The sequence below is a fragment of the Somniosus microcephalus genome, chromosome 20 (genome assembly GCF_052327205.1).
Source record: "Somniosus microcephalus isolate GS21.2 chromosome 20, FLI_Smic_1.0, whole genome shotgun sequence".
Classification (NCBI taxonomy): Eukaryota; Metazoa; Chordata; class Chondrichthyes; order Squaliformes; family Somniosidae; genus Somniosus; species Somniosus microcephalus.
In genome coordinates this window covers 21996948-22023132 of record NC_141006.1, presented here as the reverse complement: position 1 = coordinate 22023132, position 26185 = coordinate 21996948, and the positions used below count along the sequence as shown (strand labels likewise).

Below are 26185 nucleotides of genomic sequence, written 5' to 3'. Positions count from 1 at the left end.
CCTTACAGGAAGCGGGGTGGGAGAAAGTGTAGTCCAGGTAGCTGTGGGAGTCAGTGGGCTTGTCGTGAATATTGGTCGATAATCTATCCCCAGAGATGGAGACGGAGAAGTCGAGGAAGGGAAGGGAAGAGTCAGAGATGGACCATGTGAAGGTGAGGGAAGGGTGGAAATTGGAGGCAAAGTGAATGAAATTGTCAAGTTCGGGGCGAGAGCAAGAAACGGCACCGATACAGTCATCAATGTATCGGAAAAAGAGGTGAGGGAGGGGACCCGAGTAGGACTGGAACAAAGATTGTTCCACATAGCCCATGAAAAGGCAGGCATAGCTAGGACCCATGCGGGTACCCATGGCAACACCTTTGATTTGGAGGAAATGAGTGGAGTTAAAGGAGAAGTTGTTCAATGTGAGAACAAGTTCAGCCAGGCGGAGGAGGGTGGTGGTGGATGGGGACTGGTCGGGCCTCTGTTCAAGGAAGAAGCGGAGCGCCCTCAGACCATCCAGGTGGGGGATGGAGGTGTAGAGGGATTGTACGTCCATAGTGAAAAGGAGGCGGTTGGGGCCAGGAAACTGGAAACTGTTAAAGTGGCGGAGGGCGTCCGAAGAGTCGCGGATGTAGGTGGGAAGAGACTGGACAAGGGGAGAAAAGATAGATATCAGTCTGGTGAATCTTCGCTGCACTCCCTCCATGGCAAGAACATCCTTCCTCAGATAAGGCGACCAAAACTGCACACAATACTCAAGGGGTGGTCTCACCAAGGCCCGGTACAACTGCAGCAAGACATCCTTGCTTCTGTACTCGAATCCTCTCGCTATGAAGGCCAACATACCATTTGCCTTCTTAACCGCCTGCTGCAGCTGCATGCTTACCTTCAGCGACTGGTGCACAAGAACACCCAGGTCTCGTTGCACTTCCCCTTTACCCAATCTATTGCCATTCAGATAATAATCTGTCTTTCTGTTTTTGCCACCAAAGTGGATAACCTCGCATTTATCCACATTATACTGCATCTGCCAAATCACCCAACTTGTCGAAATCATACTGGTGTTTCTCTGCATCCTCCTCACAGCACACACGCCCACCCAGCTGTGTGTCGTCTGCAAACTTGGAGATATTACATCTAGTTCCCTCGTCTAGATCATTAATATATATTGTAAAAATAGCTGGGGTCCTAGCACCGATCCCTGCGGTACCCCACTAGTCACTGCCTGCCACTCGGAAAAAGACCCGTTTATTCCAACTCTTTGCTTCCTGTCTGCCAACCAGTTCTCTATCCAAGTCAGTACCTTACCCCCAATCCCATGTGCTTTAACTTTGCATGCTAATCTCTTATGCGGGACCTTATCAAAAGCCTTCTGAAAGTCCAAATACACCACATCCACTGGTTCTCCCTTATCTATAATACCAGTTACATCCTCAAAAAATTCAAGTAGATTAGTCAAGCATGATTTACCTTTTGTAAATCCATGTTGACTTTGTCCGATCCTGTCACTGTTTTCCAAGTGCTCTGCTAGTACATCTTTTATAATGGACTCTAGCATTTTCTCCACTACCGATGTCAGGCTTACCGGACTATAATTCCCCGTTTTCTCTCTACCACCTTTTTTAAATAGTGGGGTTACATTAGCTACCCTCCAATCCATGGGAACTGTTCCAGAGTCTATAGAATTTTGGAAGGTGACCAGCAATGCATCTACTATTTCTAGGGCTACTTCCTTAAGTACCCTCGGATGTAGATTATCAGGCCCTGGGGATTTATCGGCCTTCAATCCCGTCAATCTCCCTAACACCATTTCCCTACAAATGCTGATTTCATTCAATTCCTCCCTCTCATTGGACCCAATGTTCCCCGACATCTCTGGGAAGTTATTTGTGTCCTCCTTTGTGAAGACAGAACCAAAGTATGTATTGGTCTGCCATTTCTTTGTTCCCCATTATAAATTCCCCTGATTCTGACTGCAAGGGACCTGCGCTTGACTTCACCAATCTTTTTCTCTTCACATATCTATAGAAGCTTTTACAGTCAGTCAGTTTTTATGTTCCCTGAAAGCTTACTCTCATACTCTATTTTCCCCCTTAATTAATCCCTTTGTCCTCCTTAGCTGAATCCTAAACTGCTCCCAATCCTCAGGTTTGCTGCTTTTTCTGGCCAATTTATATGTCCTCTCCTTGGATCTTATGCTATCCCTAATTTGCCACGATTGAGTCACGTTTTTTGTTTTATTTTTATGCCAAATAGGGATGAACAAATTCTGTAGTTCATCCATGCGATCTTTAAATGTTTGCCATTGCCTATCCACCGTCAACCCTTTAAGTAACGCTCCCCAATCCATCCTAGCCAACTCGCGCCTCATATCATCGTAGTTTCCTTTATTTAAATTCAGGACCCTAGCCTCTGAGTCAACTACTTCACTCTCCACCTTAATTAAGAATTCTATCATATTATGATCGCTCCTCCCCAAGGGGTCTCGCACAACACGATTGCTAATTAGTCCTTTCTCATTACATAATACCCAGTCTAAGATTGCCTGATCTCTAGTTGGTTCCTTGACATATTGGTCCAGGAAACCATCCCGTATACACTCTAGGAATTCCTCCTCCACAGTATTGTTACTAACTTGGTTAGCCCAATCGACATGCTGATTGAAGTCACCCATGATAGCTGCTGTGCCTTTATTGCACGCGTCTCTAATTTCCTGTTTAATGTCATCCCCAACCTGAGCATTACTGTTTGGGGGTCTGTATACAACTCCCACTAATGTTTTCTGCCCCATGGTATTTCTCCGCTCTACCCATACAGATTCCACATCATCAGAGCTAATATCCTTCCTTACAATTGTGTTAATCTCCTCTTTAACCAGCAATGCTACCCCACCTCCTTTTCCTTTTTGCCTGTCCTTCCTGAATATTGAAGACCCCTGGATGTTGAACTCCCAGCCTTGGTCACCCTGGAGCCATGTCTCCGTAATCCCAATTTTATCGTATCCGTTTACATCCATTTGTGCAGCGAATTCATCCACCTTATTACGAATACTTCTCGCATTAAGACACAAAGCCTTCAGGCTTGTTTTTTTTAACACTCTTAGTTCTTTTAGAATTATTATTTACTGTGGCCCTGTTTGATTTACACCCTTGATTTCTCGGCCTTCCACTTTTGCTTTTCTCCTTCCTGTCTTTTGCTTCTATCCTTGCCTCCCTTTCCTCTGTCTCCCTGCACAGGTTCCCAACTCCCTGCCATTTTAGTTTAAACCCTCTCCAAGAGCACTAGCAAACACTCCCCCTAGGACATCGGTCCCGGTCCCAGTAGAGGCAGGAACCCTCAACATTCAAGAAGCATTTAGATGAGCACTTGAAACGCCATAGCAAACAATGCTACGGACCAAATGCTGGAAAATGGGATTAGAATAGCCAGGGCTTGATGGCAGTTGCGGACACGATGGGCCGAGGGGCCTCTTTCTGTGCTGTAAAACTCTATGACTCTAACTGAGCATGCTTTGGGGGCCAGATACAGTGCAATGCTGGGCTTGATTCAGAGTCTGTTCCTCTGTAACAGCATCAGTGGAAAGCTGAGCAGTTAAGATATGTTCTCAGTTTCTCCTTGAAATGTAATTGGTAAAACTGAATCTCTGCCTAATCCTCAGTATTCTGTACAATGACCTCTCCTTAAGCCCACCCCTATCCCAAACAAAGATTATGCATTTTTTTTCCAGCTTAAAGAAAGGAGGAAGAATAATTTGCATTTATATGGTGTCTTTCACGAGTGTAGTCACTGTTGTAATGTAGGAAACGCAGCAGCCAATTTGTGCACAGTAAGCTTAATCACCATTCTGTTTTGGCAACGGTGGTTGAGTGACACCAGGGAAAACTCTGCTCCAAATAGTGCCATGGGAATCTTTTAAGTCAACCTGAGACGGGCCTCGGTTTAATGTCTCATCTGAAAGAAAGCAACTCAGAGTGCAGCACTCCCTTAGTACTGCAGTGGAGTGTCGGCCTAGATTTTGCGCTCAAGTCTCTAGAGTGGGACTTGAACCCACGATTTTCTGGCTCAGAGGTGAGAGTGTTACCCACTGAGCCATGGCTGACACTATGCAGGACATACAGCGTCCACTTTAAACTACAGGAAACTTTCGTTTAACCGGAGGTTAAAAGTCCGGAAAGCTCTATCTACCTGCAAAATTCAGGAGCCGTTTTCTATAAGTTTTTTTACTCCTCTGCTTTTTTTCCCCCCAGTCAGGCTCTGCAAGGTCTGCAGCTAAGCAACAGCTTCAGCTAGAGACGCTTGCAGCTGCAGTCGACTGTTTTGAAGCTGTTGCTAAGCAACAGGGTTTGTTGATTCACACGGAGCTGAAAAGCTCTGTATGTTTTAACATTGCTGCTGGTTTATACGGCAGTTTTGATCTAACGGCACCAGCTCGGTCCCGTCAGTGCCGGATACCAGAAAGTTTCCTGTACTGAGAAATCCATTTAGAGATACAGTGCACACACTCTCATGGGGGTAACAACCCAATGTGTAGAGAACTAGACTAGTGTATGTTGGCAAGGACTATTAGGGACCCTCAGTGTAGACAGGGGCACTGTTGGATTTTAACTAGCTAAAACCGTGCACGTTACTAGCAGAGCACTGGGAAGCTGCCTGCTACCTATCCAAGATCACCCGATAGCATTAGTCTCACAAAACCAAGACGCAATGATCTGACAAAATTCTCTCTCACCTGTACTTCCGTTTTCTAGAGTGAGACCGCGAGCGAGAACGTGACCGGGACCTTGTAAAGGACCGGGATCGGGATCGAGAGCGGGACCTCGAGTGGGACGATTGCGACCTGGACTTTGAGCCTGTAGCTTTCGACATCTCTCAAACGTGGATGTGACTATAAAGTGATTTCCTCTCTTCGAACCTGTCAAAGAGGAAAGAGATACAGACATGGTTAACAAGAGCATGCCAGAGAAAACAGTGCTTCACACAGCACAAAGGGAGAGATCAAAACAGTATGCGAGAGAGAGAGAAAAAGACAGAGACATAGCGAGAGAGAGAGAGAAAGAAGCACGTAACACACACACCCATCACTAACAGGAGCACCTGAAGTAAATGGCACGTCACGCAACACAAGATGACATTAAACTTCACATTATTTCCCTCTCCAAGCTCAATTTCTTCACCCCCCCCCCCCAACTCACTGACCTGTGTGGGTGGATGGGGGGGGGGGGGGGAAAGAGGGAGAAGGAGGACCACCTGTGCGGGGAGAGGGTGCTGCGCAGCGCGGGGTCAGCGCGGCCCTGTGCATACGTATGGGGGCAGAGCCAGAAGTCAATCTTTGTTTTGCACCACTCCGTCCCAGGACCTGGCTGGTTTCAGACAGAAGTGGTCCATTGCTGGGATTGGTTAGTGTGACTTCTTTTAGAAGCAAGTGTCCAAGAGCAGGAAACATTTGCAGGGCTATGGGGGAAGAGCAGGGGAGTGGGACTAATTGCAAAGCTCTTTCAAAGAGCCGGCACAGGCACGATAGGCTGAATGGCCTCCTTCTGTGCCATTATGATTCTATGAAAAGATTTTTCTGTCTCAATGTACATGCGTACCCTAAAAGACATTGCCTTTTAACTAATGGCAGGTTTAAAAACACCCGTGGGGTTTTTTTTTGGCTCCAACACACGGCGAAAGGAAATCCCCCGCGCTCATTCGAAGGACTGCACAACCGGCAGCCGATAAACTTCCCCTGCTAAAAATGCCTGGAGCCCAAACTGTGGACTCAAAAACTAATCCTGTTCCTGCTGTAAACAAAAGATCTCTGAATCACGCTTCCTCTCTATAGCCAGGCGAGAATTCTATTCCTAGTCACCTAACTGTGAGAATAGCAAACAGAACCCTCCCCAGTCCCCACCCATTGATCTTGTCGGGAGAGAAGAAATGAGAACAGTTTATTGCAACTGTACATCAGGAAAGTTCAAGATGAGAAACGATTGTACAGCCCCTTGAAGCCCCTCACTCACTGCATCCTCGCTGACCCCACCTGGCAGATCATTCCAGACTGTCACCAGTCTGTCTGCGAAGAAATTCCGCCTGAGATCTGCTGTAAATTTATTTTCAGCTGTTTATATATTGATGGTCCCATTGTCCTGCTTTACTTTAAAGTTCTCGGGGTTATTTTTCAGCTAATTCCTTATAGTGAATGTCATGGGTTTGAGATAGGGCTCCGACAGTGCTGCACACTCTCTCTTTTGGAGCGGAGCTATTTAATGCACACAATCCAGGCACATACGGTGTGTCCTAACCAGATGTGATTGCTTTGGAGAGGGTGCAGAAGAGATTTACCAGGATGTTACCTGGGTTGGAGCCCTTCAGCTATGAAGAGAGGCTGGACAGGCTGGGGTAGTTTTCCTCAGAGCAGAGAAGGCCGAGGGGGGACCTGATTGAGGTGTACAAAATTATGAGGGGCATAGATAGGGTGGATAGAAAGGAACTTTTACCCTTAGTAGAGGGGTCAATAACAAGGGGGCATAGATTCAAGGTAAGGGGCAGGAGGTTTAGAGGGGATTTGAAGAAAAACTTTTTCACCCAAAGGGTGGTTGGAATCTGGAACTCACTGCCTGAAAGGGTGGCAGAGGCAGGAACCCTCACAACATTCAAGAGGCATTTGGATGTGCACTTGAAACGCCATAGCATACAAGGCTAGGGACCAAGTGCTGGAAAATGGGATTAGATTAGACAGGGCTTGATGGCCAGCGCGGACACGATGGGCCTCTTTCTGTGCTGTATAACTCTGACTCCTGCTATTAAAGCCTCCTACAGGTGCTGGGATATCCTCCAGTTCATTCAGGGCCCTTTCCTGTAGGGCCCCAGGGAGTGGGGGAATTCTTGTTTCAGTCAGAGTTTTACGGGTGTCCTTGAGAGCAGTGAGCAGCATGGGATAATGTGGCAGGCTCAGTGAACAAACGAAGGAACGTTACAATCTAATACTGCGTGTCTACCAATCATCCAAACTACAAGCACAGATAATGGGGCTACTGAAATGTTCACCATTTAATAGAAATGCTGGGAATCAGGCTAAAAATAAATGCTGGTAAAATAGACAGAGGAGCTGGAGAGAGAGGGGGGGGGGGGTCTGGAGAAAGTGAGAGAGAGTCCGACCGGAGAAAAAGGGGGCCGGGGGAGGGGGGATTGGAAGAGGGAGGGGCTGGAGAAAGTGTGAGAAGGGAGCCGGAGAAAAAGGGAGAGTCTGGAGCTGGCAAAAGAGCGAGCGAGCGAGCGAGAGAGAGAGAGAGAGAGAGCGCGCAGAGAAAGAGGGGCCAGAGAAAGTGAGGGGGAGGGGCCAAAGAAAGAGAGGGGGAGAGGGAGGGGCCGGAGAAAGAGAGAGAGAGAGAGAGAGAGAGAGAGAGAGAGGGGCCGGAGAAAGAGAGAGGGGGGCCGGAGAAAGAGAGAGAGGGGGGCCGGAGAAAGAGAGAGAGAGAGAGAGAGAGAGGGGCCGGAGAAAGAGAGAGAGGGAGGAAGGGGCCGGAGAAAGAGAGAGAGAGAGAGGGGCCGGAGAGAGAGAGGGGCCGGAGAAAGAGAGAGAGAGAGAGAGGGGCCGGAGAAAGAGAGAGAGAGAGAGAGAGAGAGGGGCCGGAGAAAGAGAGAGAGAGAGGGGCCGGAGAAAGAGAGAGGGGGAGGGAGGGGCCGGAGAAAGGAGAGAGAGAGAGAGGGGCCGGAGAAAGAGAGAGAGGGGCCGGAGAAAGAGAGAGAGAGAGGGGCCGGAGAAAGAGAGAGAGAGAGAGAGAGAGAGGGGGGCCGGAGAAAGAGAGAGAGAGAGAGAGGGGCCGGAGAAAGAAAGAGAGAGAGAGGGGGGCCGGAGAAAGAGAGAGAGGGAGGAAGGGGCCGGAGAAAGAGAGAGAGAGAGGGGGGCCGGAGAGAGAGAGGGGCCGGAGAAAGAGAGAGAGAGAGAGAGGGGCCGGAGAAAGAGAGAGAGAGAGAGAGAGAGAGAGAGAGGGGCCGGAGAAAGAGAGAGAGAGGGGGGCCGGAGAAAGAGGGGGAGGGAGGGGCCGGAGAAAGAGAGAGAGAGGGAGGGGCCGGAGAAAGAGAGAGAGAGAGGGGCCGGAGAAAGAGAGAGAGAGGGGCCGGAGAAAGAGAGAGAGAGAGAGAGAGAGAGAGAGAGAGAGAGAGGGGGGCCGGAGAAAGAGAGAGAGAGAGACCGGAGAAAGAAAGAGAGAGAGAGAGAGAGAGAGAGAGAGAGGGGGGCCGGAGAAAGAGAGAGAGGGGCCGGAGAGAGAGAGAGAGAGAGAGAGAGAGGGGCCGGAGAAAGAGAGAGAGAGAGAGAGAGAGAGAGGGGCCGGAGAAAGAGAGAGAGAGAGAGGGGCCGGAGAAAGAGAGAGAGAGAGGGGCCGGAGAAAGAGAGAGAGAGAGAGAGAGAGAGGGGCCGGAGAAAGAGAGAGGGGGGCCGGAGAAGAGAAGAGAGAGAGGGGGAGGGGCCAGAGAAAGAGAGAGAGAAAGAGTTGGAGAGAGCAAGTGAGCGACCAGAGAAAGAGAGGGAGGGTGTGGAGAGAGAGGGGGCTGGAAAGGGGAGAGAGAGAGAGAGAGAGAGAGTGTGAGTGTGCGTGTCTCCGGAGAAAGAGAGGGAGGGAGGAGCCAGAGAGAGAGAGAGAGAGAGACACTCCGGAGAAAGAGAGGGAGGGAGGGAGGAGCCAGAGAGAGAGAGAGAGAGAGAGAGAGAGAGAGAGGCCGGAGAGAGAGAGAGAGAGAGGCCGGAGAAAGAGAGAGAGAGAGAGAGAGAGAGAGAGAGAGGGGCCGGAGAAAGAGAGAGAGAGAGGGGGGCCGGAGAAAGAGAGAGAGGGGCTGGAGAAAGTGAGGGGGAGGGGCCGGAGAAAGAGAGTGAGGGGGGGAGGGGCCAGAGAAAGAGAGAGAGAAAGAGTTGGAGAGAGCAAGTGAGCGACCAGAGAAAGAGAGGGAGGGTGTGGAGAGAGAGGGGGCTGGAAAGGGGAGAGAGAGAGAGAGAGAGTGTGAGTGTGCGTGTCTCCGGAGAAAGAGAGGGAGGGAGGAGCCAGAGAGAGAGAGAGAGAGAGAGACACTCCGGAGAAAGAGAGGGAGGGAGGGAGGAGCCAGAGAGAGAGAGAGAGAGAGAGAGAGAGAGAGAGACACTCCGGAGAAAGAGAGGGAGGGAGGGAGGAGCCAGAGAGAGAGAGAGAGAGAGAGAGTGTGTCTCCGGAGAAAGAGAGGGAGGGAGGAGCCAGAGAGAGAGAGAGAGAGAGAGAGAGAGAGAGAGCGCGAGAACGAGTGTGTGTGTCTCCAGAGAAAGAGAGGGAGGGAGGAGCCAGAGAGTGTGAGTGTGTGTGAGAGTGAGAGAGAGTGTGTGTGTCTCTCTCCAGAGAAAGAGAGGGAGGGAGGGGCCAGAGAGAGAGAGTGAGAGTGAGAGTGAGTGTGTCTCTCTCCGGAGAAAGGGAGGGAGGAGCCAGAGAGAGAGAGAGTGTGAGAGGCCGTAGTAAGACAGAGTGGGGGGGGGGGGGGGCCGAGAAAGAAAGAAAATGAGAGAGAGAGAAAAATAGAGGGGGGTTGGGAAAAAAGAGGGGAGAGGAGTGGGAAGGGGGGCCAGAGAAAAAGATAAATAGCTTGGACTTGGGAGGACAGGGCAAAATTTCAAAATGCGCAGATAACACAAAACTTGGAAGTATAGCAAACAGTGAGGAGGATAGTGATAGACTTCAAGAGGACCTAGACAGGCTGGTGGAACGGGTGGACACGCGTCAGATGAAATTTAACGCAGAAAAGTGCAAAGTGATACATTTTGGTAAGAAGAACAAGGAGAGGCAATATAAACTAAAGGGTACAATTCTAAAGTGGGTGCATGAACAGAGAGACCTGGGGGTGTATGTGCACAAATCATTGAAGATGGCAGGGCAGGTTGAGAAAGTTGTTAAAAAAGCATACGGAATCCTGGGCTTCATTAATAGAGGCATAGAGTACAAAAGCAAGGAAGTTATGATGAACTTTTTTAAAACACTGGTTCGCCCTCAACTGGAGTATTGTGTCCAATTCTGGGCACCGCACTTTTAGGAAGGATGTGGAGGCCTTAGAGAGGGTGCAGAAAATATTTACAAGAATGGTTCCCGATATGAGGGACTTCAGTTATGTGGCTAGACTAGAGAAGCTGGGTTGTTCTCTTTGGAGCAGAGACGGTTGAGAGGAGTTTTGTGTCATCAGCAAATTTTGAAATTATGCCCTGTACACCCACAGCCAAGTCATTAATATATATCAAGAAAAGCAGTGGTCCTAGTACCGAACCCTGGGGAACACCACTGTGTACCTTCCTCCAATCCAAAAAACAACCGTTCACCACTACTGTTTCCAGTCACTTAGCCAATTTCGTATTCATGCTGTCACTGTCCCTTTTATTCCATGGGCTTTAACTTTGCTGGCAAGCCTATTATGTGGCACTGTATCAAACGCCTTTTGGAAGTCCATGTACACGTCAACTGCATTGCCCTCATCAACCCTCTCTGTTACCCTCATCAAAAAACTCAATCAAGTTAGATAAACACGATTTGCCTTAATTAATTCCTTGTCCAAGTGATTGTTAATTTTGTCCCTGATTATCGTTTCTGAAAGCTTTCCCACTACTGAGGTGAAACTGACTGGCCTGTAGTTGCTGGGTTTATTCTTGCACAAGGGTGTAACATTTGCAATTCTCCAGTACTCTGGCATTACCCCCGTATCTAAGGAGGATTGGAAGATTATGGCCAGTACCTCCTCAATTTCCTCCTAAACTTCCTTCAGCATCCTAGGATGCATCCCATCCGGTCCTGGTGACCTATCTACTATAAGTACAGCCAGCCTTTCTAGTACCTCCTCTATCAATTTTAATCTCATCCAGTATCCCAACTACCTCCTCTTTCACCATGACTTTGACAGCATCTTCTTCCTTGGTGAAGACAGATGCAAAGTACCCATTTAGTACCTCAGCCATGCCGTCTGCCTCCATGCGTAGATCTCCTTTTTGGTCCATGATCGGCCCCACCCTTCCTCTTACTACCCATTTACTATTTATATATGCCTATAGAAGACTTTTGAATCTCATCTGAAAGGCAGCATACCTCCGACAATGCAGCACTCCCTCAGTACTGCAGTAGAGTGTCAGCCGAGGTTATGTGAAGTCCTAAAGTGCGGCTTGAATCCACGACCTGCTGACTCAGATGTGAGAGTGCTACCACTGAGCCAAGGCTGGCATTTTGAAACGCTACAGCAGTGTGTTATAAATAAAATGCATCAATTCCTGCCAACACCTGGTAAATATCTCCACAGCCAAGACAGTAAACACTCAGCGAAAGACATATTTAACGCTTGGTTGCGAGACATCCTCCATTTGCGGCAGCTTTCAACCTCCTCGCTCCACTCCTCCGATTTGTCTTTACATTTTTCAGTGGTGATTGTTGATGATAATCAGGGAAACAGGAAGGGGGGTGGGGGCCTTACTGAGCAGGACAGAGAGGAGTCGTCGGTCAGAAAAGTAGTTAAAATTAGACAATAAATCTGTCCCCGCCATCAGGCTGACGTCTATCAGTTCTGCTGTTGGTTCAGCTGTCACTCGCCGACTGGTGTCTCAGCCACTTTTTCCAGCCTGTTCCCTGACTGTATCAGCGTAAGTATAACAGAAAAGATTACTCCACAGGATGAAAAGTTCATCTCTACGCTTCCAATGGTTTACATTTTTAAAAAATAACACACACACTGGTTTGGTAAGTGAGATTCCCTCTTGAAAGCCAGATTCATTTGTGGATCGGACTTCACTGCGACACAGCTGGTTCCCCGAGATAACGTGAGCGAATCCTGACTGCGGAGGAGCGCGAGCACAATTCTGTCTGCGCTAGCTGCTTACCGACTAGGAGCGAATTTACCACGGTGACATGTCCCAGCAGTGTGATCCATCACGACAGGATCTAAAGGTCAGGCAGATGCTGGAATTATCTCCACATTTGTTGATCATTAATAAAAGACAGACAGTGATGCCAAACTCAGCACAGCACAAGAGAGAGAGAGAAAAGAGAGGGACACACACACAGAGCACCTCACAATCATCTAAAATAAGGAACTTACATTTATATAGTGCCCTTCATACCCTCAGAACATCCCAGAAGGCTTTACAGCCGCTGAAATAATTTTTAAGTGCAGTCTCTGTTATTATGCCGGCAAACACAACAGCCGATTTGTGCACAGCAAAACCCCACAAACAGCAATGAGACGAATGACCAGATAATCTGTTTGTGATGGTGTTGGCTGGGGGAGGAATGTTGGCCGGGGGAGGAATGTTGGCCAGGACACTGGGAGAACTCACGTGCTCTTTGTTGAACAGTGCCGTGGGATCTTTCACATCTACCTGAACGGGCAGATGGTGCTCCGGTTTAATGTCTCCTCCGAAAAACAGCACGTGACAACACAGTACTGGACTGGAATGTCGGCTTAGATTATGTGCTTGATACTTTTTGTGTCTTGGGTTTCAAAATGACTCCCGTTTCTTCTCGTATGGCCCGAGAGGAGGGTTCAGCAACATTTCCCCCAAGTCCCTGCCACTGCGTCTCTAGTATCCAGTGCCCCATCCCTTCCACACTCCCTCCCAATAAGCGTACCATCTTAGATCTGGGTCTGGCCATGTCCCAAAGTCTAAAGTGCAGGACACTGGTGGCCAAATGCAACCCTCTCCCCCCAACCACACTAATCCTTTCCCCCTGACTTTAGAAATCCAGATCCAAGTGCAGGACATCAAGGTTGGGAAGCTCAGGAGAGAAAATGAGCTAAAACTTAGAGGGTTAAGTTATGAGGATAGGTTGCAAAGATTTGGCCCGTTTTCCCTTGAGTTTAGAAGATTGAGGGGTGATCTGATTGAGATGTTTACAATGTTTAAAGGATTTGATAGGGTAGATACGGAGAAACTAATTCCTCTGGTTAGGAATCAAGAACAAGGGGGCATTAATTTTAAAATAGAGCTAGGACATTCAGGAGTGAAATCATAGGAACTTACAACACAGAAGGAGGCCATTTTGGAAGATCAGTCATGTTTAGTCCCACATCCCCACTTTGTCCATAACCCTGTAAGTTCTTCATCCTCAAGTACATGTCCAACTCCCTTTAAAAATTATTTATGGAATCAGCTTCCACCACCTTTTCAGGTAGAGCGCTCCAGATCCCGATAACTGAGAAAGAAAATTCTCATCTCCCCTCTAGATCTTTCGCCAATGATTTTAAGTTCTGACGACGGGTCATCGATCTGAAACGTTAACTCTGTTTCTCTCTCCACAGTAGCTGCCTGACCTGCTGAATATTTCCAGCATTTTCTGGTTTTATTTCAGATTTCCAGCATCCACAGTATTTTGCCTTTGATTTTAAATCTATGATGTTTGGTTATTGACCGTCTCGCCAGAAGGAATAGTTCTTCTCTATCTAATCTATCCAAACCTCTCGTCATCTTGAAAATCTCTATTCAGTCACCTCTTAACCTTCCCTGTTCCAAGGAGAACAATCCTAACTTTTTCAACCTCTCCTCATAACTGAAGTCCCTCATCGCTGGTAACATCCGAGTAAATCTCCTCTGTACCCTTTCTAAGGCCTTTACATCTTTCCTGAAGTGTGGTACCCAAAATTCTCCACAATATTCCAGCTGAGGCCTAACCAGTGATTTATAAAGTTCCAGCATGATCTCTTCGCTTTTATATTCTATGCCTCTATTCATAAACCCAAGTAACCCATATGCTTTTTTAACTACCTGATCAACTTGCCCTGCCACCTTTAAGGGTTTGTGTACATGGACACCAAGGTCTCTCTGCTCATCTGCACTTTTCAAAATTGTGCCATTCATAGTATACTGTCTTTCTATATTAGTCCCCCCAAAGTGCATCACTTCACACTTCTCCGCATTGAACTCCATCTGCCATGCTTCTGCCTATTTCACCATCCTGTCTATGTCATCCTTAAGTCTACAACTATTCTCATCACTATCTATGTTGCCAAATTTCCTATCATCTGCAAAGTTTATTATGCTGCTCCCTACTCCCAAGTCTAGGTCCTTAATAAAAATTGAAAAGAGTAATAGACCCAAAACTGACCCTTGGGGAGCACCACTGCAAACTACCTCCCAGTCTGAAAACATCCATCTACCACCACCCTCTGCTTCCCATCACTGAGCCAATTCTGCATCTATACCGACACTTTCCCCTTAATACCATGGGCTTCCATCTTCTTAATAAGTCTCCTGTGTGGTCCTTTGTTGAATGCCTTCCAAAAGTCCATATATACTACTTCTACTGCACTACCTTGATCAACCTTCTCTGTTACCTCAAATAATTCAATCAAGTTAGTCAGACACTATTTGCCATTAACAAATCCGTGCTAGCTCTCCTTGATTAACCCATGCCTTTCCAAATTAAAATTTATTTTGTCTCCGATAATGGTTTCCAATAACTTCCCACCACCGATGTTAGGCTGACTGGCCTGTAGTTTCCTGGTTTATCCCTCTCCTCTTTCTTGAATAGTGGTATAACATTAGCAACCTTCCAGTCCTCCAGTATTACTCCTGCATCCAATGAGGATTGAAAGATTGTGACCAATGCCTCTGCTGTTTCTACCCTTGCTTCTTTCAGCAATCTAGGATGATCCAGGCCAGGTGACTTACCAACTTTCAGTAATACTCATTTTTTTGTACGTCTTCTCTATCTATTACTATCCTGTCCATAACTTCGCTCTCCAGTGTAACCGTCACATTATTCGCTTTCTTTGTGAAGACAGATGCAAAGTGCTCATTTAATACTTTAACCGTGTCCTCTGGCTCAACATTAAGAATTCCTTTTGGGTCCTTAATAGGCCCAACTTTTTCCCTAGCAAACCGCTTACACTTTATATGTTTATAAACCTAATTGGAGGCGGTATCAGCGGCGGCGGTACTTAAAACAGCGGGAGACCAGGCAGCACGGACCTAATTGGAGGCGGTATCAGCGGCGGCCGAACCTTCGACGATTTCCAAAAAAACGAGTGATGTCACAGGACAGCAGGTAGGTGATTGGTTGGTGAGTATTAAGGTTTTTTTTCTCTCTAATCTAGAACAGTGGTTTAAATTGGTGTGGGAACCTATAAAGTACTTTATTAAATTTATAGCTTAACTAGTTAAACAATTAATATAACTATAAATAATCGTTGAATAAAGACTTGAATTAAATAAATAAAATAAGGCTAGACTAAGGTATGGCAGGGCAGGTTGTGTGTCTGGACTGCAGAATGTGGGAGTTTGTGGGCAGCGAGACTGTCCCGAACGAATACATCTGCAGGAGATGTCTCCATCTCAAATCTCTCCAGCTCAGAGTCATTGAGCTGGAGTGCGAGTTGGAGACACTCCGACACACAAGGGAGGGGGAGGAATTTCTGGACAGTTTTATCCAGAATACAGTCACACCCCAGAGGAGAGCACAGGCTCAGGAAGGGGAGGGGTGTGATTACTATGATGCAGGGTAGTGGGGATGTAGGAGAGGTTGAGAAGGAGGTCCCGCAGACACTGGTCCTGTCCAACAGGTCTGATGTACTCACTACCTGTGAGGGCAAGGAGAAAGACTGTAGGAGGACAGCCACAATGCAGACCAAGGCACCGTGGCTCAGAGGGCTGTTCAAGGGGGGGGGGGGGGGGGGGGGGGGAGAGGCGGGGAGAAGAGAGCAGAATAGAAATGTGGCAGTGATAGGGGGCTCTATAATTAGGGGGTTAGATAGTGTCCTCTGCAGCCAAGAATGAGAATCCCAAAGGGTGTGTTGCCAGGGTAAGGGGAACTTGGAAAGGGAGGGGGTAAATGCAGTTGTCGTGGTCCATGTTGGAACAAACGACATAGGTAGGAATAGGGAGGAGATCCCGCTGAAAGAGTATCAGGAGTTAGGATCTAAACTAAAAAACAGGACCTCGAGGGTAATAATCTCTGGATTATTGCCTGAGCCACATGCAAATTGGCATAGGGGCAGACAGATAGGAGAATTAACACGTGGCTAAAGGGCTGGTGTGGGGAACAGGGGTTCCTTTTCATGGGACACTGGCACCAGTTCTGGGACAGGAAGCTGTACCGATGGGATGGGCTCCACCTGAACCGGGGTGGGACCTGTGTCTTAGCGGAAAGGGTAAATAGGGAGGTGGCAAAGGCTTTAAACTAGTAAGATGGGGGGAGGGATCTACAAGAAACGTAACCAGTCGAATTATAAACAAAACAGGAAAGAGAGCATAGGAAAGAATAAAGTAAGGGAGAACACTGATGGCAAGAGAATAGAGTTATAGAACAGGAGTCTAAAAAGATGGTTAAACATAAAGTGAGGGGAAATCCTATTAAAAATGAGTTAAACTGTCTGCACAGCAATGCACAGTGTCTGTAATAAAACAGGGGAGCTGGAGGCAATCATGCGTTGCGAGGAACCAGACATAGTAGGGATTACTGAGAAATAACAACAGAAAATGCTGGAAAAACGCAGCAGGTCAGGCAACATCCGTGGAGAGAAATTTGAGTTGACGTTTCGGGTCGAACCCTTCTTCAAAACTGGAAAGAAAAGAAACTAGATCGAAGGCAGGGCTGTGATCGGACAAAAGAATAAAAGAAACAAAAGAAGTAAAAGAGATTAGAAGCTAGACGAGATGGTAATAGGCTGAGATTAGGTGTAAAGTGTACTGGCTGGGCAAGAGGTAGCTGCCAGGTGCGAGAGAGAAACAAAAGGAAGGGGGGGGGGGGGGGGGGGGGGGGAAGAAAAGGAGTGGAAAAATTGTAATTTTTCCACTCTTTTCCCCCCCCTTTCCTTTTGTTTCTCTCTCACACCTGGCAGCTATCTCTTGCCCAGCCAGTACACTTTACACCTAATCTCAGCCTATTACCATCTTGTCTAGCTTCTAATCTCTTTTACTTCTTTTGTTTCTTTTATTCTTTTGTCCGATCACAGCCCTGCCTTCGATCTAGTTTCTTTTCTTTCCAGTTTTGAAGAAGGGTTCGACCCGAAACGTCAACTCAAATTTCTCTCCACGGATGTTGCCTGACCTGCTGAGTTTTTCCAGCATTTTCTGTTGTTATTTCGGATTTCCAACATCTGCAGTATTTTGCTATCGTACTAGGGATTACTGAGACATGGCTACAGAAAAATCAGGACTGGGAATTAAACATTGCAGGGTATAACATATTTAGAAAAGATAGGAGGGGGAAAAAGGGGAGATGGAGTAGCTGTACTTATTCAGGATAACAGGCAGTAGAAAAAGTAAGAGCTATTGGCAAGACAAAAATAGAATCCACATGGCTAGAGATAAAAGATAATAAAGGATCAATCACACTGATAGGTATAGTCTACAGACCACCTAATAGTGGAAGGGAGGTGGAGGACGAAATATGCAGACAAATTAGGAAAATGAGTTAAAAAATAGAATAATCATCATGGGGGATTTCAACTACCCAGATATAAATGGGACAGGAAGAGGTAGGTAAAAGGGATAAGGGAATGGAGTTCCTACAATGTGCACAGGACTCCTGTCTAACCCAATACGTAAAAAGCCCAACAAGGAAGGATTCGCTATTGGATCTAGTAATGGGGAATAAACCAGAGCAGATAAGAGAAGTAAAAGTAGGGGAACATCTAGGTAATAGTGACCACAATATAATACGCTTTAAGATGATAACTGAGACGGCCATATGTATGACGAAAACCAGGGAAATAGATTGGAGAAAAGCTGATTTTGAGGGGCTGAGAATAGAACTTGGGAAAATAAAATGGGCAACAATATTGGCAAACAATGATGTAGAACAGCAATGGGAAACATTTAAAACGGTGTTCAACAGAGTGCAGGAACAATATATTCTGCTAAAAGAACAAACTAAACACTAATGAGACTCCATGGATGAATAAAGCCATAAGGGAACAACTGAGGGTAAGGAAAAAGGCATACATTAAGCACACAGACAGCAGGGGAGTGCATGATAAGGGAGAATACAAAGAGATTAGGAGAGAAGTTAAAAAACCAATTAGGAAGGCAAAGAGGAACTATGAAATTAAATTATCAAGGAACATAAAACAAAATAGTAAAATATTTTACAGGCACATCAATAAAAAAAAGGTTGAGCTGGGAATAGGGCCATTAAGGGATAGACAAGATAATACCACAGGTAACGATAGAGAAATGGCAGAAATATTAAACAATTATTTTGCTTCAGTATTTACCAGGGAGATAGAACAGGTGGACATGACATTGGATGATGAGATTAATAATGAGATAAGTGCATTTAAAATAAAAAGAGGGGATATATTAAATAAATTAATCAAACTCAAAAGAGGATAAAACCCCTGGTCCGGATGGATTGCATCCACGCATTTAAAAAATATCTAGGGAAGAGATAACAGAGGCATTACTACACATATTTAATAATTCGTTCGAAAAAGGTGTAGTGCCAGAGGACTGGCGGATAGCTAACATAATACAGGAAACTTTGGTTTATCCGGAGGTTGTATGTCCGGAATACTCGATCTAACGGCAAAAATCAGGAGCCGTTTTCTGTAAGTTATTTTTAGGTCTCGTTCTTTTTTTCCCCCCCAGTCAGCCACTGCAAGGTCTGTAGCTATAGCAACAGCTTCCGCTAGAGAGGCTTGCAGCTGCAGCCGACTCTTTAGAAGCTGTTGCTAAGCAACAGTGTTTGTTGTCAGATATGGAGATGAAAACCTCTATGCTTCAACATTAACTTTGTATGTCCGGCAGTTTTGATAGATCGGCAACACACCGGTCCAGTCGGTGCCGGATATCACAAAGTTTCCTGTACCTATATTTAAGAAGGGAGATAGAACACATCCAGGGAATTATAGACCAGTCAGCTTAACATCGGTGGCAGGAAAAATAATGGAATACCTACTAAAGGAGAAAATAGAACATCTAGAAACCAAAAACATAGTAATGAATAGACAGCGTGGATTTCAAAAGGGAAAGTCTTGCTTGACCAATCTCATTGAATTTTTTGAAGAGGTAACAGAGAGTACACACAATGGTAATGCAGTAGATGTAATTTATTTGGATTTTCAAAAGGCCTTTGATAAGGTACCCCATAATAGACTGGCGAACAAGGTCAGAGAATGCGGAGTCAGGGGACAAGTAGCAGAATGGATAGCTAGCTGGCTTCAGGACAGAAAGCAGAGAGTAGGGGTAAAAGGTAGCTATTCACAGTGGCAGAAGGTGGGTAGTGGTGTTCCACAAGGATCAGTGCTGGGACCACTGCTGTTCACAATTTATATTAACGATTTAGACTTTGGAATCAAAAACACAATTTCTAAATTTGCGGATGACACCAAATTGGGGGGGATAATCAATACTGAGGAGGACTGTAACAAATTACAGGAGGACATTAATAAACTTGCAGAATGGGCAAATAATTGGCAAATGAAGTTCAACACAGATAAATGTGAGGTATTACATTTTGGTAGGAAAAATAGGGAGGTCACTTATCACTTGGAGGGTGCGAGTCTGGGTGGGGTAGAGGATCAAAGGGATCTCGGAGTACAAATACACAAATCACTAAAAGTTGCGACACAGGTTAGCAAGGCCATAAAATAAGCAAACCATGCACTCGGGTTTATTTCTAGAGGCATAGAATTGAAAAGTAGGGAAGTTTTGCTGAACCTGTATCGAACCTTGGTTAGACTACACTTGGAGTATTGCGCACAGTTCTGGTCACCATATTATAAAAACGGATGTAGAGGCACAGGAGAGGATGCAGAGAAGATTTACAAGGATGATACCAGAAATGCGAGGGTATACCTATCAGGAAAGGATGAACAAGCTGGGTCTCTTTTCTCTTGAAAAAAGGCTGAGGGGTGACCTAATAGAGGGCTTTAAAATTATGAAAGGTTTTGATAGAGTGGATAGAGAGAGAATGATTCCATTTGTGGGGAAGAGCATAACTAGAGGCCATCAAAATAAGATAGTTACCAAGAAAGCCAATAGGGAATTCAGAAGAAACTTCTTTACCCAGAGAGTGGTGAGAATGTGGAACTCGCTACCACAGGGAGTGGTTGAAGTGAAAAATATAGATGCATTTAAGGGGAGGCTGGACAAGCACATGATTACATCGGATATACACCACAGAAACAGGCCATTCGGCCCAACCAGTCGATGCCGGCGTTTATGCTCCACTCGAGTCTCCTCCTGTCTTTCCTCATCTAAATCTATCAGCATAACCCTCTATTCCCTTCTCCCTCATATGCTTGTCTAGCCACCCCTTAAATGCATCTATACTATTCGCTTCAACCACTCCCTGTGGTAGCGAGTTCCACATTCTCACCACTCTGTGGGTAAAGAAGTTTCTTCTGAATTCCCTATTGGCTTTCTTGGTGACTATCTTATATTGATGGCCTCTAGTCATGCTCTTTCCCACAAGTGGAAACACTCGCTCTGTATCCACTCTATCAAAACCTTTCATAATTTTATAAACCTCTATTAGGTCACCCCTCAGTCTTCTTTTTTCCAAGAGAAGAGACCCAGCCTGTTCATCCTTTCCTGATATGTATACCCTCGCATTTCTGGTATCATCCTTGTAAATCTTCGCTGCACCCTCTCCAGTGCCTCTAGGTCCTTTTTATAATATGGCGACCAGAACTGTACGCAGTACTCCAAGTGTGGTCTAACCAAGGTTCGATACAAGTTTAGCATAACTTCCCTACTTTTCAATGAGGGAGAAGGGAATAGAGGGTTACGCTGATAGATTTAGATGAGGAAAGACGAGAGGAGGCTCGAGTAAAGCATAAACGCCGGCATTGACTGGTTGGGCCGAATGGCCTGTTTCTGTGCCGTATATCCTATGTAAAATGTTTTAGGGTTCAATTTAATGTTGCTTGCTAATCTTTTCTCGTAACCTCTCTGCCATCCGTATTAATTTTTTCAATTCCCTCCTGTACTTTCCATAATCTTCCTGGTTATTAACTGAACCTTGCGCCTGACATTTGTCATAAGCAATGTTCCCTTTAAGCTGTGCGGCTCCCTGGAAGTCCCGCGTAGCCGGCTCACTGATTTTTAAAGGGAATAAACCATGCATGTGCGAAATTTTGAATGGGCCGTGCAGCCCCCAAAAAATTAAAGGTAATATTGGTCATAAGCCTCCTTTTTCTGTTTTATTTTTAACTTTTATTTTCTTTGTCATCCAGGGTGCATTAGCTTTAAATGCTTTACCCTTTCCCTGCAAAGGAATGTGTGTAGTTTGTACTGGAACTATCTCTTCCCTGAATGTCTTCCATTGCTGCATTACTGCTTTACCCTGCAATCGCCTTTTCCAATCTACCTGTGCTAGGTCCCTTCCTAAATCACTGAAATTAGCTCTTCTCCAGTTGAGCATTTTGACCTTCGATATTTTCTGGTCTCTTTCCATAATTACTCTAAACCAAATGATGCTGTGGTCACCAATAGCTAGATGATCTCCTATTGTCACACACTCCACTTGCACTACTTCAATTCCCAGAACCAGATCCAACACTGCTTCCTTCCTTGTTGGACTGGAGACATATTGATCGAGAAAGATCTCCTGTACACATCAGAAATTCCTCTTCTATGTTTTTCCCCAGTCTATATTAAAGGTAATTAAATCAGATAGAACTTTTTCCACACAATGGGTAATGGAAATCGGCAAATCTCCCTGCACCCAAACAAAAAAGGCTGGGACAATTAGAGCTTTCAAGACCAAGATAGATTTTTGTTAGGTATGGGTATCAAGGGATATGGAGCTAAGCAGGTAAATGGGGTTGAGGTGCAGATCAGCCATGATCTAATTGAATAAAGCTCATGGGGTTGAATGGCCACCTTCTGTGGAAGTAGTGATAAGATGGCAGCAAGTTTGGATTTCAGAAGTCTCTAAACGTAGGGTGGAGGAGTGAGGGGCAACATTCAAACGTGCCACAATCGACTCCCCAATTACAAGAAATCAAAACCTGGGATTCTGGTCGAGCCCCGCACATGCCACTGGATAGAATCCTGGTCCAGACCATAATCGCCATAAATGAATATTCATACCCCAAATACAGCTCATCCACTGCCAAGACAGCAGTGTATTTTATTAATTTAATTGCTTTATTACAGGTTATCCCGTTCCCGTTCCTTCAGCTCCTGCCAAGAGGAGTCTGGGATTGATTAGCCGGGCTGAAGCACACATTTCCCATGATTATTCCCAGTATTCCAAGTTCCTGACCTAAGTAAATCGCTCCTTTGGCAGGCTGGCCCATGTTTACCCCAGGATGTCAGATTTGACTAATTCAGTAACAATCCCTCTCTGCAGCCAACAGTCAAACAGCCACTGTGTAACTGCTGGGCTTCGAAACGTTCCTGTGTGTTTGCGTGCGCCTCTTGCTCCAGATGCAAGGGAGGCCAGTGAGCAGCGACTATGGCAGGCTGCACAGAGAGGTTCTATACAGAAGGCAGGGGCACAGCCACACACTGCAGCTGGTCTTACTCCCGACCCCTTGGTAGATTCTGCAGCAGCTCGCGGTGGAGTCTCTGCGGGGTATTTTCCTGTAGGCAATCTCTCGTGGACATCTGAATGCGACGCAGCCGTCACTGAAAAAACATTTGCTTGCGTTTGGTGTTAGGCAGCAGTATTTGTAACTTACATGATCATTTAGAGAGAAACCAAGGCCCCTGGTGGAGGACAAGATTGAAATGAAGCAAGAGATAAATCAAGCCATGAAAATTAGGGGACACTCAGCGTGAGTTTCAGAAGCCTTTCCATCAGGAGTGCCCAAGCTTTGCAGCTTCTTGGGCTGCACAGGAGCCACGTATAAAATTTTCATTACTTGCATACAGGAAACTCTCGTTTAAACGGCACCTAAATATCCGGAATTCGCTATTAACCGGCAAAATTCATACTCCGAAAACAACACCTCAATAACCGGAAATGTTGTTGAGTCCGAGTCCGAGTCTCCCACGGTGGCCGAGTTAGTCAGTGGGGGTAGTTCTCCAAACCGCCACTACTCGGCTTCTTGCCGCTGTTGGAAGTCCGAACACCGCAATGACGAACCAGCTGACTTGGAATAAGTGTACAGTCAACTACAGTACTGTATACAGTCGTTTACTATAAGTTTGGTTTACTGTTAAGTAATTAAAGAGTTATGGATTACCCTCAACTGGCAGAACTGTACTTAATCAAGCATCTTCCACCATCCATTTAACACAACATTCTGTAGGTGAGTACCCAATTACTGCATGCTGCACATTTCTTGATTTTTTTATTTTTGTTTGTTAAAAATAACCTCGGTGGATAACCCTCTCCGTCATCCGGAATTTTTAATCAACCGGCACCATCCCGGTCCTGTCGGTGCCGGATACCAAAGAGTTTCCTGTACATTTCACTAAAGGTTTTAATTCTTTTAACCCATTGCTAGGTTGGTCACAGCAAAATGAATGCTGATACGAAGAGATCTTGATGTTCTGATTTAGGATTTATCTGCCAATGAGGCAACAGCCCATAAATCTGCCCTTCCCAAATTTCCAGGCCCAGGAAATTCAAACCAAAAAAACAAAACTCGTGAGCGAGAGAACTAGTGCAAATAGGATGGAGTAGCCTGGGGATCGAGGGCTGGATTACAAGAGCCGCATGTGCTCCACAGGCCGTGGCTCGGTCCATGGGATGAAGTGAAGAGGGAGGGAGGGAGGGAGGAAGCTCCATAGTTTTGAAGAAATGTGTTTCAGAAACAGGCACAAGTTGTAATTTCAACAAAGTGAGGAAACTGAGAGAAACGAGCATATTGGGAGTAGCCATATTGGGAGTTTTTGGACAGAGCCAAGAACGTTCCAGAAAGCGCATAGAAAGCTCCATTTTGATATCTAGGAAAACTCTTGCATGTGTTACCTGCTGAGGTGGAAATGATTACAAAATGTTTTCCCCCACTTCACATTAACTATTTTGCAATAGGATGTAATGACATCAATGCACGCTTCTCATTGGGAAATATGGACCACAGTATAGATTCCCACCCACCCAAAGGGGGAGGAGGTGCAGAAGCCACAACTAGTTTCACAGATGTCACTTGCTTTGGTGGTACTACAATGTTAATGCAGCGGTTAAAAATGGCAGTATGATTTGTTTTGCATTCTCGGCACTGACTGCTGTCCCGGCCCCGTGAGTTCCTGCATGTGTGGGGATCCCTACATCTTTCTGGACACCGTACTTTAGGAAGGATGTGAAGGCCTTAGAGAGGGTGCAATAAAGATTTACAAAAATGGTTCCAAGGATGAGGGACTTCAGTTACGTGGATAGACTGGAGAAGCTGGGGTTGTTCTCAGAGCAGAGGGAGCAGGTAAGTGATTGGTTGGTGAGTATTTCTCTTTTTTAAACTTTAACTCTGTAGTTTATAGTGACTAGGGTCTTTTCTGATGTAGCAGGGACTGTAGGTAGACTATACAAGCGCCTTAGAGATATCTTTAATTGGTGTTAGTGAATTTAATTTAAATTAATTAAAGGGTAAGTCATGCCAGGAGAGCCCAGCCCCGTGATGTGCTCCTCTTGCTCTATGTGGGAACTCAGGGACACTGCCCCTGATGACCACGTGTGCAGGAAATGCATCCATCTGCAGCTACTAGCAGACCGCATTGAGGCGCTGGAGCTGCAGGTGGATGGGTTGTTGAGCATTCACGATGCTGAGAGGGTCGTGGATAGCACGTTTAGTGAGTTGGTCACACCGCAGGGAAGGGTTGCACAGGAAGAAAGGAAATGGGTGACCACCAGGCGGAGCAATAGAAGCAGGCAGGTAGTGCAGGAGACCCCTGTGACCATTCCCCTCTCAAACAGGTATACCGATTTGGATACTGTTGATGGAAGGCATTTATTTTAATGCAAGGAGTCTTGCAAATAAGGTGGATGAACTGAAGTTGTTGTTGAACACATGGGAGTACGATATTGTTGCTATCATGGAGACATGGTTGAGGGAGGGAGGGTCAGGACTGGCAGCTCAATATTCCGGGGTATAGAATCTTCAGGAGAGACAGAGGGGGGTGTAGAAGGGGAAGGGGTGTTGCAATATTAATTAAGGAGTCGATTACTGCTGTAAGGAGGGATGATATATTAGCGGGTTCCTCTAATGAGGCCATATGGGTAGAACTTAAAAACAAAAAGGGGGCAAGCACCTTGCTGGGAGTGTACTATAGGCCCCCAAACAGTCAGGGGGAGATAGAGGAACAGATATGTAGGCAAATCTCGGAGAAGTGCGAAAATAATAGGGTAATAATAGTGGGGGATTTCAACTTCCCCAATATTAATTGGGATAGTCAGAGTGTGAAAGGCTTAGAGGGTGCAGAATTCTTAAAGTGCATCCAGGAGAGCTTTTTGAGCCAACATGTAGAAAGTCCTACAAGAGAGGGGGCGGTACTGGACCTAATTCTAGGGAATGTAGCCGGGCAAGTGGTGGAAGTGTCAGTAGGAGAGCATTTTGGCGACAGTGACCATAATTCGGTGAGATTTAAGGTGGTCATGGAAAAAGACAATGACGGCCCGGAAATAAGGGTTCTAAATTGGGGGATGGCCGATTTTAATATGATAAGGCAGGATCTGGCCAAAGTGGACTGGGAGCAGCTACTTATAGGAAAATCCACATCAAAGCAGTGGGAGGCTTTCAGAGGGGAAATAGAGAGAGTACAACGCCAACATGTTCCTGTAAAGGTCAAGGGTGGGACCAACAAGCAAAGGGAACCTTGGATGACAAGGGATATACAAAAATGCATTAGGAAAAAAAGGGGGGCTTTTGGCAGTTACAAAAGACTAAAGACAGAGGAAGCCCTAGAGGAGTATAAAAAGTGCAGGGGCATACTTAAAAAAGAAATTAGGAGGGTGAGGAGGGGCCATGAAATAACACTGGCGAGCAAAATAAAGGAAAATCCTAAGATGTTTTATAAGTAAATTAAGGGCAAGAGGATAACCAGGGAAAGAGTAGGGCCCATTAGGGACCAAAGTGGCAATCTGTGTGTAGAGCCAGATGATGTAGGTGGGGTTTTAAATGAATTTTTTGCATCTGTGTTCACTATGGAGAAAGATGATGTAGACATAGAAATCGGGCAAGGGGACTGTGACATACTTGAACATATTAGCATTGAGAGGGAGGAGGTACTAGCGGTTTTAGCAGGCCAAAAAGTGGATAAATCCCCAGGCCCGGATGAGATGTATCCCAGGCTGTTGTGTGAGGCAAGGGAGGAGATTGCAGGGGCTCTGACACAAATTTTCAG

The 26185-nt window shown here is 46.0% G+C and overlaps 1 protein-coding gene across 7 annotated transcripts in view; it reads right to left on the bottom strand.

Annotated features, from left to right (window-relative positions):
* Positions 1-26185, bottom strand: part of LOC147103079 (thyroid hormone receptor-associated protein 3-like) — a 152172-nt gene that overhangs the window by 50099 nt on the left and 75888 nt on the right. For 6 of the 7 annotated variants that reach the window (XM_085962378.1, XM_085962386.1, XM_085962385.1 and 3 more), the window contains one exon: positions 4712-4894. In XM_085962378.1, coding sequence (XP_085818504.1) covers positions 4712-4848 — 137 coding nt within the window. In that variant the 5' untranslated portion in view covers positions 4849-4894. Of the gene's footprint in view, positions 1-4711; positions 4895-11051; positions 11339-26185 lie in introns of those variants that run through there. The other variant, XM_085962380.1, reaches the window with a different exon arrangement.